Below are 13,469 nucleotides of genomic sequence, written 5' to 3'. Positions count from 1 at the left end.
ATCATTTAACATCATTGGGTCATGCAAGAATCTTGTCTCATAAAACACACGAATGGTGTTGTGTGTGTAGGTGTTGCTTAAAGTATGTAGATCCATTTTGGAAAACAGGAACTTTACTTTAGTATACATTTACATTTGATGTTTTGGAGCTATTCTTCACGTAATTTGTAGTTTATCACTGATCCAATGGATCATTCCAAGTGATCATGATATGAATAGCAAAGTTCCTGTTTTCCAAAATAGGTCTACATACTTTAAGCAGCTCCTACATACATAAACCACTCATGTGTTTTAATTCTTTCCAACCCAATGATGTTAAAATGATCAACAACTTTACCATATCATACAGTATGACAGTACTGTATATTAGGGACGAAGAAGGTATGGGTATGGCCCATGATAAAATATCATGCAAAAACCTACCTCGATTTTCCCTCATGACATGACAGTATTGGTTGGGTAAAATCGAGCCTTCAGATGGACTTGAAATGTTTTCATCAAGTTGCTACAGAATTATAAGCATAATTTAATTTAATGCAGAATTTTCTACTGACTACCTGCCCGATGTGTTCAGTCAAGCGTAGCGGAAAAGTGGCTACAGCTACTTCTTTCACAGGAATGCTTCAAATTCACTTGTAGACGAGATGTCATCTACCACCAGATAATGGACTGATTGTGGAATGGTATGCAGAAAGTGTATGTATGAAAGTAGACTGGTCAAAGATTGAAAAAAGGTCCTTAGTCACAGGACTGGTCAAAATGAAATTTCAATGTATCAAGACTTTTACCGCAATTGCAGATCTACCTACAGTGTGAGACACCCCCTTGATATGTGAGATGGTCATGAATTTACAAAAAGAGTTCACAAACAAGTATAAGAAAGTATTAGGAATTTTAAACTAGAGTAGGGACAATGTAGTACCGCTGCAATAAAAGTACTAAAACAAGCTGGATCAGAGTAGTATGTAATGTCCAGATACTGTACAACAATATGAAGTGAATATCCCTACTGTGCATTTTGATTGTAGAATCTCCGTAGCACAGTAGGGATGAGCTCTTATCCCTACTGTGCCTATTGGTTGGGATAAGCTCTTATCCCTACTGTCCCTATCCCTACTGTGCCTATTGGTTGGGTACAGTAGGGATGAGCTCTTATCCTTACTGTCCCTATTGGTTGGGTAAAATCGAGCACAGGCTCGATTTTACCCAACCAATACTGTCATGTCATGAGGAAAAATCGAGGTAGGTTTTTGCATGATATTTTATCATGGGCCATACCCACACCTTCTTCGTCCCTAATATACAGTACTGTCATACTGTATGATATGGTAAAGTTGTTGATCATTTTAACATCATTGGGTTGGAAAGAATCCTACCTCATAAAACACATGAGTGGTTTATGTATGTAGGAGCTGCGTAAAGTATGTAGACCTATTTTGGAAAACAGGAACTTTGCTATACTTCAAGTGGCGTAAAATCAATATATACCCAAACTGGGAAAAAATGATATGATTCATCTTCCTTTAATTTGTCAAATCTTGACAACTGCTTTTAAAGTGGGTCTTTCTATCCTGTCCTATTGTATGGATATGAATGCATATAATGTATGTATCTACTATCACTATTTTGTAATGATCATTTCACATGTGACATCACATTCTACATACATAAAATTTGCTTGCACAAGTAATTATTTTGTCATTTAGGCTAATCAATTACAATTACCTTTATGGTAAATTATATTAATACAGACATGAATGTCATTAGAAACATCTACATAGTAAGATCAATTATGTTGTAAGAATTAAAAATTACTTCAATGTACACAGAAACCCATCAGTACTATTCCTTGTAGTGCTTATAAGTTCGTACTATACACTGTGAGGATGCATGTGATTCAAGACAAATTCTATCAGGGCTGATAAGCATAAGCAAGCCTGCTTCAGTGCTCCACTTAACATTTCTTTGAGCACCTGTGCTGCAATCAATCCTAGCACGCAATCAGTGAACACTTAGTTAATAAAATTAATGTGATGAAATTGTGTACAAGTTTGAGTCCACATGTTGTAAGCTTTGACCATTGAGGTAGCTAAATGTTGACTACAAGATAGCAACCATTCCTGTGGCTCAAATCTGTAATCATGCATAAGATATGCTGAGCCATATAAATACGAGCACTGTGACCCTAATACACAGCATCTCTGTGATAACAATGTTCAAATACTGCTTTGCTGTTTTACTGTTGGTGACAGCTGCAAACTCTGCCATACTGGGAAAGGATGATCCTTTGCTGGGAATAGCACAAGAGTATGCAGGAAAGTCATGTGCTCACATCTATGACAACAACCTTGCTACCCGCAACAAGTCTGGACTTTATTGGGTGAAACTGACTACCAACGAGATTGTTCAGGTGAAAACAATTGAAAATAGTACATACAAATTAAGTTACAAATGAGCAAGTTAATCTGTGTGTAGACCATAGCTATATAATAGAATATGTATACTATTAGACATGCATGTATCTATTCAATTATTTGTGTGTATAGTCTTTGCCAGCCATATGGCATGCCTGTTTAATTGTTTTGATGTAAATGCTGTTGCAGGTTCACTGTGAAATGGGCCTTTCAGCTGGCTTAAAGACTATTGCATGGGCAAAGATTGCTGATATTGATGGATACAGTTGCCCTAGTGGATGGGAACCAACCACCATACCACGTTCAGCCAAACGAGTGTGCAAGGGTAATGGTGAGATTGCTGGATGTTACTCGGCACATTTTCGTGTGAATGGTCACAATTTTAATGAGGTTTATGGCAAAGTGCTTGGCTATCAGAAAGGAACAACTACAGGTTTCAATGCATACTACTCTAAGAAACATGATATAGATGATACATATGTTGATGGAGTGTCTATAACATATGACTATCCTCGCCAACACCTCTGGACCTATGCAAGCGGATACTCAGCTGGAACATACAATTACAGATCCTACAATTGCCCTTGTTCCTCCTCCTCTGGACAGACCCCACCGGCTTTTGTTAGAGATGATTACTACTGTGAGGCAGGTTGTCCTGGTGCCCCATCAACTACTACATATTACACTGATAACATGTTATGGGATGGCAAAGATTGTCCTGTTGGAAATAGCTGCTGTGCTCAACCAGAAATGCCATACTTTTATAGGCGTCTTCCTATAGCAACTAATGGAACTGTTGGGGCTATTGAAGTCAGAATTTGCCAGGACACTTCTTTTGCTACTGCAGCTGCTCTTGTAAGCGAGATGCAGATCTTCATCGGCTATGATGCATAATCAGACATGATTCTGGCCTTGGATTTATCATGAACACTTAGATTTAGTTTTTGTATAAACATTTTATTCAGGCTTTTTCATTAGTGTAGTATGCCAACATCTGTTACCTTTGTTGTAATACACTGTATTACTCACACTGTAGTAGAATTCTCACAATCCTTAAGTCCAATTGGAAACAATAATCTTGATTTTGCTCATTGGTAGAGCACCTATGAACATCATGCTCCTACCTTTGGAGAAAAAGGGAATCCGACAAACACTTTTATCAACTTTCCAGTACTGGGGTAATATATACCTTGTCAAAGCCTGGAAAAGGTTTGATCAACATAATGTAATACTCTGTCCTTGGATTCAAACCTCAGACATTATCATACAACACGATACTACTGTATAGTAGGGGTTGGTAAGAAATCATATGGTTTCGTGGATTTTCACACCTTAAAAATGGACTTGCAATAAATTATTTTTACCCGAAAAAACCACCTGGAATACATTAGTACTGCTGTAATGATGTACCTTGAATATTTTGATGTATAGTGAGTTAGTGAGTTTTAAAAAGTTTGAATTTCACCTGGATTTTGCCTGCCCTACCTGCCTGCCCTGCCTGCCGTAAGACCCAGTAGTGCTAAGTGTATGGCTCCAGAAATTTCAGACAGCCAAGGTAATGACGTACGATTTGCAAATCTGTTGTTTCGATTATGTTTTGTCCACTGTACCATGTAGTTCGCTTCATCATTCATTGGCCCGAAAGATAATTGATTGTAGCGGCATGTGTTACTGCCTTAAGACGTGATTATTGCACATGATTTTAATGAAGGTGCCCTCATAAGACGGGTATGAACGAACGTAGTAGTCAAGGAGTCACTATCTCTAGTTGTTTCATGGTCTTACCAGTTTAGTTTTTGGCAAGGTAGTCATGCCTTTGAATAGAACGAAGGAAAAAGCTACAACCAAAAGCACTATGCGGAAAAAAAAGAGAAGATAGCTGAGAAAAAAGAAGGAAAATCAAGGCACTATACAGCCACTACAGCATGCAGGTTTTGCTAATTAAATACATAGATAGTATACAGAAACTTAGTGCCCTATACTATCTATGTTAATAAGTACAGATCGATTATACTCTAATACAACAGACAGCCAATGAAATACTCTAATAGAACAGTCATCAAATAAACTGCTGATTTCTGTCTTGAAACACTCTCAGATGCAATTTCAGAGTGGCTATTATTTGAATTTTGTCCCAGATGGGGGTAATTCAGACCCCTAAAAAGCATGCATGCTTAGTTTTGCATACAGCTTTAGTAGTAACCCTATTTAGTGGTAACCTGGTAACTTGACTCTAGCCATTACTTTGCCTGACCAGCCCTGCAAAATATCAAGAAGAGTTAGGAGGCCATGAACTCAATTCTAGTGTTAAAATTTAGTGAAAGGATGTGATTGTGTACAATATAGCTAGCTAGCTAGCTACACATAAAAAGTTAACAAACTAGTTATTAAAAAAATAAAACAAGTATCAATACAATACACATGCTATAAAAAGAAAGGAAACAAGTCAAACAAGATTAGATGACTACTTGCTATACATTTTAATATCTCCTTTTGGCTAGCATCTTGAAGTGATACTAGCTATATCAAAGTAGGGATTAAAATGTGTCTCATTTTAGCAAGTAGTCATCTAATCTTGTTTGACTTGTTTCCTTATTATTGTTGCGTGGATCATTCTCATTTCAGCTGTAAGCTTGTTTCCTTACTTTTTATAGCATGTGTATTGTATTGATCCCTACTTTCCTTTTAATTTTTTTTAATAACTATATTGTGTATATATATATATGTAGTAGTTGTAACATGGGCACGAGTGCGTATATTTCAGGCAAATCACAAGTGTCCATGTTACACCTAATATATTCCACTTGGGTGACTCACCTGCAAGTGTGGGAAACTGCAGGAATGCTTTGTGAATGTATTTATATATGGGACCATGTGAATTTCGATTGTGGATAATGTCGTAAAACAAAACGACAAGGCGCTGCTGAAAGGCTGAACGTAAGTGTACCTACACGAGCATGCAGATTGCTTCGATTGTGGATACGCTTAAAATTAAACACAGGAAGCCCAAATTCGAGTTGAGCAGCTCATAATGAAGCTTAAGTGCACTATAAAGTACTTACTATACTAGCCATTAATAAACTAAAGCAGTGAATATCTTTACAGCACTATAATGGCCTAGTCAATTAAGCACCACGCCCAGTCACTACGGCGTGTAACATCATGCCAGGTATTAAAACAGTAGTATAAAGACAATTCAAGTGCACTAAAGTACTTACTTTACTAGCCACGAATAAACTTAACTGAGTTGTAAATATGCAGTGTTGGAAGTAACGCATTACAAACGTAACGCGTTACATAATATTATTACTTTTGTGGTAACTAAGTAATATAACGAAATACGTTATAAAAACAGGTAATATAACTCAAGTTACTTTACTTACAAATGTAACACGTTACCTAAGTAACACTGTTACTGTAACGAATCTAATATTACATAATATTATTACTACAAGTAATGAAGTTACTAATCTCGTTAGTGATCCACTGAGTAACACCTAGTCACAATGAAGTAATGAAGCCTACGCCTTTGAACTGCCCACGCAGAGTGATACATATATATATATATATATTAGGGCCCAAACGAACTTGGATTGTCAGGGTTCGAACATTCATCAACTAAAGTTCACGAATCTTTCGAACTTTTAAATGGAGCTGATTCCTGTTTAGAAATTATAAATCACAGCATATTAAAAGTTAAGTGCATGTCTCACAAGTTTGCAACACACACATGGAGTTGTACTGACTCAACAGTTTTACTGAGAAAACTTGAAATCGAATACCACAAGTAAAAATGTTTGTGATTACTAGGTTTTAAATACATTTTACTACTGCTACACAGTTGAGACAAGTGACTGGCACCACATAAAAACCTTAAAACCTCATAGAGGCATGGCCTGTGACCGCCACTAAACCATCAACACCTAACTTAATTAAATGCCAAATACCATATGTCTAGCTTCCCCCACATTATTATGGAACACAGCAAGATGAATAGCTTAACTGTATCACTATCTAATTAGTGGCTATAGTTCGAACTGTTCAACCTTCAAATTCACCTAAGTTCGTTTATATAAACATATATATAGCATAGGATTGAGCCTTAGCTACCACTTTCACATTTACTCTGGTGCCCCTGATGTATCAACAACATACAATAGCAGTAGTTAATGCCAAAGGTGTAGCTATGGATGAGCATTTGCCCTACTATCACAGTTCCTTCCTGGCCATCATCAAGTCCTGTCAAACCATCACACAAAAAACTGTAGCAGTGCACAAACAATTCTTGACAGCTTATGCTATGTTAAAGTACACACGTACTGCATTGTAGAAGAACAAGTACCACCAGTCTGACAATTATTTATGTGATCTATTTAGGGGAAATCTCTAGGAAAGTCCTTGTAACACCCCAAGTGGATACACGTGATATGCGGTATGAATGTTAAAATGGCAGTCCATGTCTTGAGAGAGAAGTATGAATAATAAACATTTGTCACAATGATTATTGTAACTGGATTTCAAGTGGAGTGGTGAAGTATACTTTAATGCAAAACTAAAATGCCGTACACCGCTTGAAGTAGTTGATGGAAAGAGTCTAGAATACTCGAGAATACTGATGTACTCGTCGTGGAGGTTAACAAAACGAGGAGTGAAGAAAGATGAAATTAGTATGTAAAGTGCCACATCGCCACACACCGATTAGCCGTGTTTATGCAATTGGTTTTAAGACGTGTGGAGTGCAAATTCCGTCCATCTCATGGCGGGATTGTCAACCAGGTGTACAGACCAAATAACTCTGTTGTCACTTGCCACTTGCATCATCAGAAGTCCTGGAACTGCAGGTGGAAGAAGTAAGTATATGTGTAATGTTTGTACAAAATAGTACTCATTCACACTGCATACTGGTCTAAACAACTGAATTTATGTACAGCAAAACATTTCTAATCAGGTCACTGTGTAATAAGGTCACCAGCCAACTTGTAAATCCCCAAATGTGTCATTTGTGTAAAAATGACATAGGTTTTAGGTAAATTGTATTTAATGCCTGCCTGTTGGTTTCTACAGGTAATCTAGTCAACTAGCAGTTGGATGTGATCATGGTACACTTGTATAACTTGGGAACTAAGATTAGGCCCTGGCCTATTATGTTCCAAATTTTTCCTATTATACTTTTGAGCAGTGCTCAAAAATCAAGCCTATTATGCTCAAAAATTATCCTTTCAAAATCAACATTATGCTCAAGAACTGACTATTTTATTAGAGTACATCAGTGTTCTCTGACTGCTGTATTAAAGTAAGTGACTTCTCTATTAGAGTATCTCGATCTTATTTCTGTAAAGTGTGAATAACCAACCAAGAAACGGTTAATTAAGTTATATTACGTGTTTTTTAAATATGAAATTCAGTAATAATACATATTTTGTGGTGATCATTTGCTTTCTTTCAAGCACATGCATTGCACATTTTTAAAATACCGTCTCTATTATGCTAGCATTATGCTTGATGCTATTTTTTACCTATTATACTTTAAATTATGCCAGCATAATCGGCCGGGGCCTAACCAAGATCAAAGAGCACCATGAATTTCAGGTCTGTTTACATACAGTGTGTGTCCTTTTTATAGTTTTCAATTGTCAACTGTACATGGACTGTAGTGACATCAAGAATTTCCAAGTCAGTCTATATAGGAATATAGTTGTTTAATATCTCTGAATTTCCAGGATCAGGCATAGCGTTGTGAAGGGTAATACCCTGGTCAGTTTACATACTGTGCTTATAGTTTCCAGTAGACATATTGTATTTAATGCCCCATTCAGGAACTCACATTAAACAGTGTGTGAATTTCAAGTGAGTTTATATGCAGAGGAATCAAGACACTATGGCCCAAGAAGCCAGCGCGCAATACCGTGAGTATATTGACAGGAAGAAAGAAAACGTGATTTTCGCACCCCCGTAGCTCTGTGCTACCTTTATGAAACAAGACGATTTTTACTGTGGACATGCCCACCAACTTCAGTATTCTATATACCACATTTGAGCAATATCACTTCAAGTGTTTCCAAGATATGCGACTTCAAAAATGGGTTTAGTTTCTTTGTTTTCTTTTCATTTTTCTTCCTCTTTTTGCACACTTACAAAAACTGCCATAAAATGTGAATTCCATATCCGATTGCCTTGAAATTTGGCACACAGAAAGGGGGTATAAAGGTGCATCTTAGCACCAAGTTTGGCTGAAATACGATTAGCAGTCAAGGAGTTGTTAGCAATAATTCATGAAAAATAACACCAATATGTTGTCATGCCTACAGGGTAAACCGCCCTTGGGAAGAAGCTGAAAATTGGTGCGTGAATAGGTTAACTATTGAACCTCAAACCTTTTGTGGTTTGAAAGAAATTGAGCTAAAAACCACCAAGATACAACGAAAAAGCCAACAGTGTGTACCAATTATGCAATCGAGATTAGCTAATAAAAAAACAACTACTTGCCACGCCTACCAAAACAACCGCTTGGAGTAATTCTTTGAAAATTGCTGTACAGATGGAGTAATCATCTTAGAAAGGCTCTTCAATGATGTAGAAGAATCAGGCTTAACGCCACAGAGTTATAACACAAAATCCAACTTGGTGTAGCAAGTGCGAGATCAAGATACTCTAATAGAGCAGTCATCCAAGCCTCATTACAACAATGTGTATTACCTATAGACTGGAAAGAGGCAAATGTCGTACCATGGTTTAAAATGGTGACAGATCCAGTGCTAGTAACTACAGACCTGTGTCATTAACTTGTATTTGCTCAAAACTATTAGAGCACATTGTTTATTCACATATTTATGCTTATCTTAGTAAATAATATTTTGTGTGATCAACAACATGGCTTCCGCCAAGGGCAATCATGTGAAACTTAGTTATTGCTAACAGTAAATGATTTTGCTGAGAACTTAAACAAAAATGAGCAGACTGACATTGTTTTTTTTGACTTCTCTAAGGCATTTGACAAAGTATCCCACCAGCATTTGTTCCACAATTTCATCAAAATCTCCTAATTGTATACTATGCTGTATAGGTAGTAACACTGTCAAAACAGCCTTCTGAGATGGTCTAGCTGCTAACAAATTCTGTTGCTATCATTATTATAGTGTCCAGCACTGAAGGAATATCCAGCACTGAAGGTCTGGTATCAACTTGTGCTGCAGCCTTTGAGTTACCTAACCTGGTAAACAAGAATTGTATACTTCTGGCTAAGTTGATGTTATTGAGAATAAATATTTGACAATTTATATAACGTCATTTTGCATTCATTCTTGTAAAAAAATTAATTTTCATCTCCACCGTGCAGTTTGGCAATCTAATACGTTTTTATAAGCATAGGATACCTTCATTTCTAGGCGATATCAAGATTGACTGGTAGAAATACTAACCAGCTAACAATGGGGCTCAGTGGATAGTTACATACGTAGATCAGGTTTCATCTACGTAAAATGCACTTTGTTTTGAAAGAGCTCACGTGCATGATATTTGATCTGTTGGGGTAATTACAAATAGGGACGTGTCTATCATGCCGGAATAATTTTGGGAATAATAGGTAGTGGAAAGAATTGGGAAATATTCCGGAATAATTTTGATGAATTCTAGGAATAATTAGTGCAAAATTATAAGTTTCTATTGTAGTGTAATGCAAAAATCTGTTGGATAAAACACTGAACAGTGCAAGCATAAAAACGGTTGAAAAGATCGAGATACTCTAATAGAGCATTCACTTATACTCTAATAGAGCAGTCAACTTCGAGTTCATAATTCTTATTATAGCAGTCACTTATGTAAAACTTTAACTAATATTCTTGCTTTTGCATAATTCCAGGAATAATTAGTTTAGGAATAAAAGGTAAATTTGAAAAGAATTGCTAGAAAGAATAATTGGAAGATTAAAAAGCATAATAGACTCCTGCCTAATTACAAAGTAGAGTACATAACTGCCACTTAAATGAGGTAAAATTTTGACATAATGATCAAGCACTTTTGACATGTAAAATTTTGACAAAATGCTTTTTCAATACTGTATTGAATAATACACAAATTGCAAAATTTTGAGAGGAATTTTTTTTTGACGAATTGTGATGCAAGTTGCCGAATTTATCAAAATTTTCTCCATTAAACTTTTGTGGTATTATAGTCTTGAAGTTTACATGAGTGTTACCTAAATATCCACTAAGCCCCATTGTTTGCTAATGTTGTACTGACATTATAAATAGATTTGTGTGAAGCAAAGCAATGCATAATGCATGTCTTACCTCATCTGGTTTCACTCTGAAGTAGCTATTTCACACAATAGTGTATTATTAAATGACCCGTCATGTCCATTAAAGTAGATAGGCACTGAATAAAATGGTGAAACAGCAGATCTAGGATTTATTTCTGAAAAACATAATGTTGCAATTTATAACTGTTTCAGTCATCTATAGAATAAAAATTACATATGTACGGGAATCTTAATGCACTATAACTGTTGACCTTCCTACAACCATATTTGCATATGGGAAGGTGGCCCATTCTGACTGTTTTACCATTTAGCTGAATGCTCTATTAGAATTTCAATCTGTATAGATCACTATCCTGCTACTCATAAAGAAGAAGGACTAAAGTCCTGTCCTTTGAAGTTGAAGTGGATCTTCAGCCCATCTATAAGTTTTACACAGTACAGTAGTACTGTATATATTAGGGATCATGGAGGTGAGGGTTTTTCTGGCCAAAAATATTACCCACAAACCAGACCTTCCTGGCACCTTGACAGTATTGGTATGGTATAACCAAGCCCAAAAGTACCTTCTAGAATGACCCTAAATACTTCCAGTAGATTTCTACAAACCTAATTTTTTTATTCCAATGACTGACTGACTGTTTGACTGACTGACTTACTAATAATGTCTTAACTCGATAATGGCTAAGGCTACGGGCTTGATTATTTTTTACTGTTCGGTGTCACTTTAGCCTGACAGATCCCCTTTGGTATACCCAGTACATATTTTCAGACGAAAAAACTCAGACGCCATTCATTCTTTTGATGCAGTATGAGTGGGTTCACCAGTCATAATAACGTTTCAAAAAAGTAATGTTATCTGACGTATGTCACAATGTTAATCTGCAGCCTCTAAATGATGAAACTTTTCAATTTAAAACTGCCAACACTCAGGATGGTGCACGATTAGACATTTTCATGAACGGCTTTTGGGGCAGCCGTTATGAAAAATATTTTATCGACATCAGGAGTCTTCAACCCACTTGCCCCATCCAACAGTGGATCCAGCATTCAATCTTGCTATAGAAAACACGAGTCTGCTAAAAAGAGAACTTATAAGTCACGCATCCGCAAAGTGGAGCACAATACTTTCACATTTTTAGTGTTCTCTGCAACTGGAGGAATGGGTCATGAAGCTACCATATTGTACAAGAGACTAACTATCCTGTTGTCTGAGAAATGGAAGGAACCTTATGCTTCAGTATTGGGTTGGGTCAGATGCTGACCATCTTTTGCTTACTTCGATCAGCCATACAATGTATCAGAGGAGACCAGTCTTCACAAGGCCTCTGCATAAAGTGTGCTCCAGTTGACCTGATCCAAGCAGAGACTCAGTTTTCAAAGTAATTGTGTATGTTTGTGTTTGTAACCTTTTAAGAAAAGAATTTTCCATTTCAAAAAAAAACAAAAAAAAAAACTAAAACAAATATAATGAATTTTAAGTTCAATTAGGGATCATAGAAATAAAAAGTAGGTAACAAGGTTGCCTACACCTGCAGATATAGCTACTAGTGGACATTTAATCCCTAATTCAGTCAAGGGTATAGATTGAATTAGGGATTAAATGTTCATTAGCAAATCTGCAGGTATAGGCAACCTCCCTTGTTTCCCTGCTTTTCTATGATCCCTAATCTATCTTTAATTCATAATTTTTCCTTATACTTGTTATTATTAGAGCTTTACAGTGACCACTGGCAGTATTAAGTGGCAGCTTCCAAGCCTGACACAACATATTAAAACAAACTATTGGGATTTGTCAAGTCAAAATCACAACAATGTCAAAATCAAAATTACAACCAATAACCATTTCATTGGCAACACTATACATTACCAGTGTCCTTTGTTTGTTTTCTGTTCTTACATCACAAAATGGACTGATCATATTCTGATTCTTTACCATTGATACTCCGGTTCTTTACCATCGAATACTAACAAGATGGACAACTGACTGGATGATGGAATTCACCGTCTCCAAATGTAAAATTTTACAGATAACAACACACCATAACAAGAGTACTTTCACATACAAAATGTCCGACATTCCACTGGCTACAGTATTAGAACACAACTACCTTGGAATCCGTCTCCACCACAAACTATCATGGGATCTCTCACATCAATTACATCTGTAACAAGGCAAATCGACTCCTTGGGTTCTTAAAAAGAAATCTCCACAATGCATCATCAGAAATCAAAGAACACGTCTACAAACAATTGCTCTTACCATCATTAGAATACTGCTCAGCCATCTGGGACCCCTATCATCACACTAGTATTAGTAAACTAGAAATGATTCAACACCGTGCCGCTCGTTTCATTATGAACAAACCCTGGCACAGATCTAACCAAAACCATGACAGCATCACAGACATGTTAACCAGTCTTGAATGGCCTACACTTCAAAACAAAAGAACAATTGCTAGACTCACCTTCCTATTCAAGATTGTCAGGAACTTACTAGTAATACCTGATCATTGCTTACCATCACCAACTCCAGTGTCCTACACCCGTGCCCAACATCCCCTCAAGCTAACTCAATTGCAAACAAGAGTTGATGTATACAAATACTCCTTCCTCCCTCGAACAATTATTCAATGGAACTCCCTTCAAATTCCTAACATCGACACAATAGATCTCGAAACATTTAAGAACGCTGTAAGTAATATAATATGTGATTGTAATGCTCATTAACGTGTTGCCCCTAGTGGGCTTTTGTTATTATTATTATTATTAGTGCTTTACAGTGACCAGCACTGAAGGTC

General features: G+C 36.6%; 1 protein-coding gene across 1 annotated transcript; it reads left to right on the top strand.

Moving 5' to 3' along the window:
* The first annotated feature begins 2,175 nt into the window (after positions 1-2,175).
* Positions 2,176-3,496, top strand: LOC136246065 (uncharacterized). The gene is made up of 2 exons (XM_066037513.1): positions 2,176-2,410; positions 2,604-3,496. The coding sequence occupies exons 1-2, from the start codon at positions 2,213-2,215 to the stop codon at positions 3,306-3,308; spliced, it is 903 nt and encodes a 300-aa protein (XP_065893585.1). The 5' UTR covers positions 2,176-2,212; the 3' UTR covers positions 3,309-3,496.
* The last annotated feature ends 9,973 nt before the right edge of the window (positions 3,497-13,469 follow it).

Source organism: Dysidea avara, chromosome 15 (assembly GCF_963678975.1).
Source record: "Dysidea avara chromosome 15, odDysAvar1.4, whole genome shotgun sequence".
In the NCBI taxonomy this organism is placed as follows: Eukaryota; Metazoa; Porifera; class Demospongiae; order Dictyoceratida; family Dysideidae; genus Dysidea; species Dysidea avara.
The sequence above is the reverse complement of the archived record's forward strand: the minus strand, read 5'-3'. Positions and strand labels throughout refer to the sequence as shown.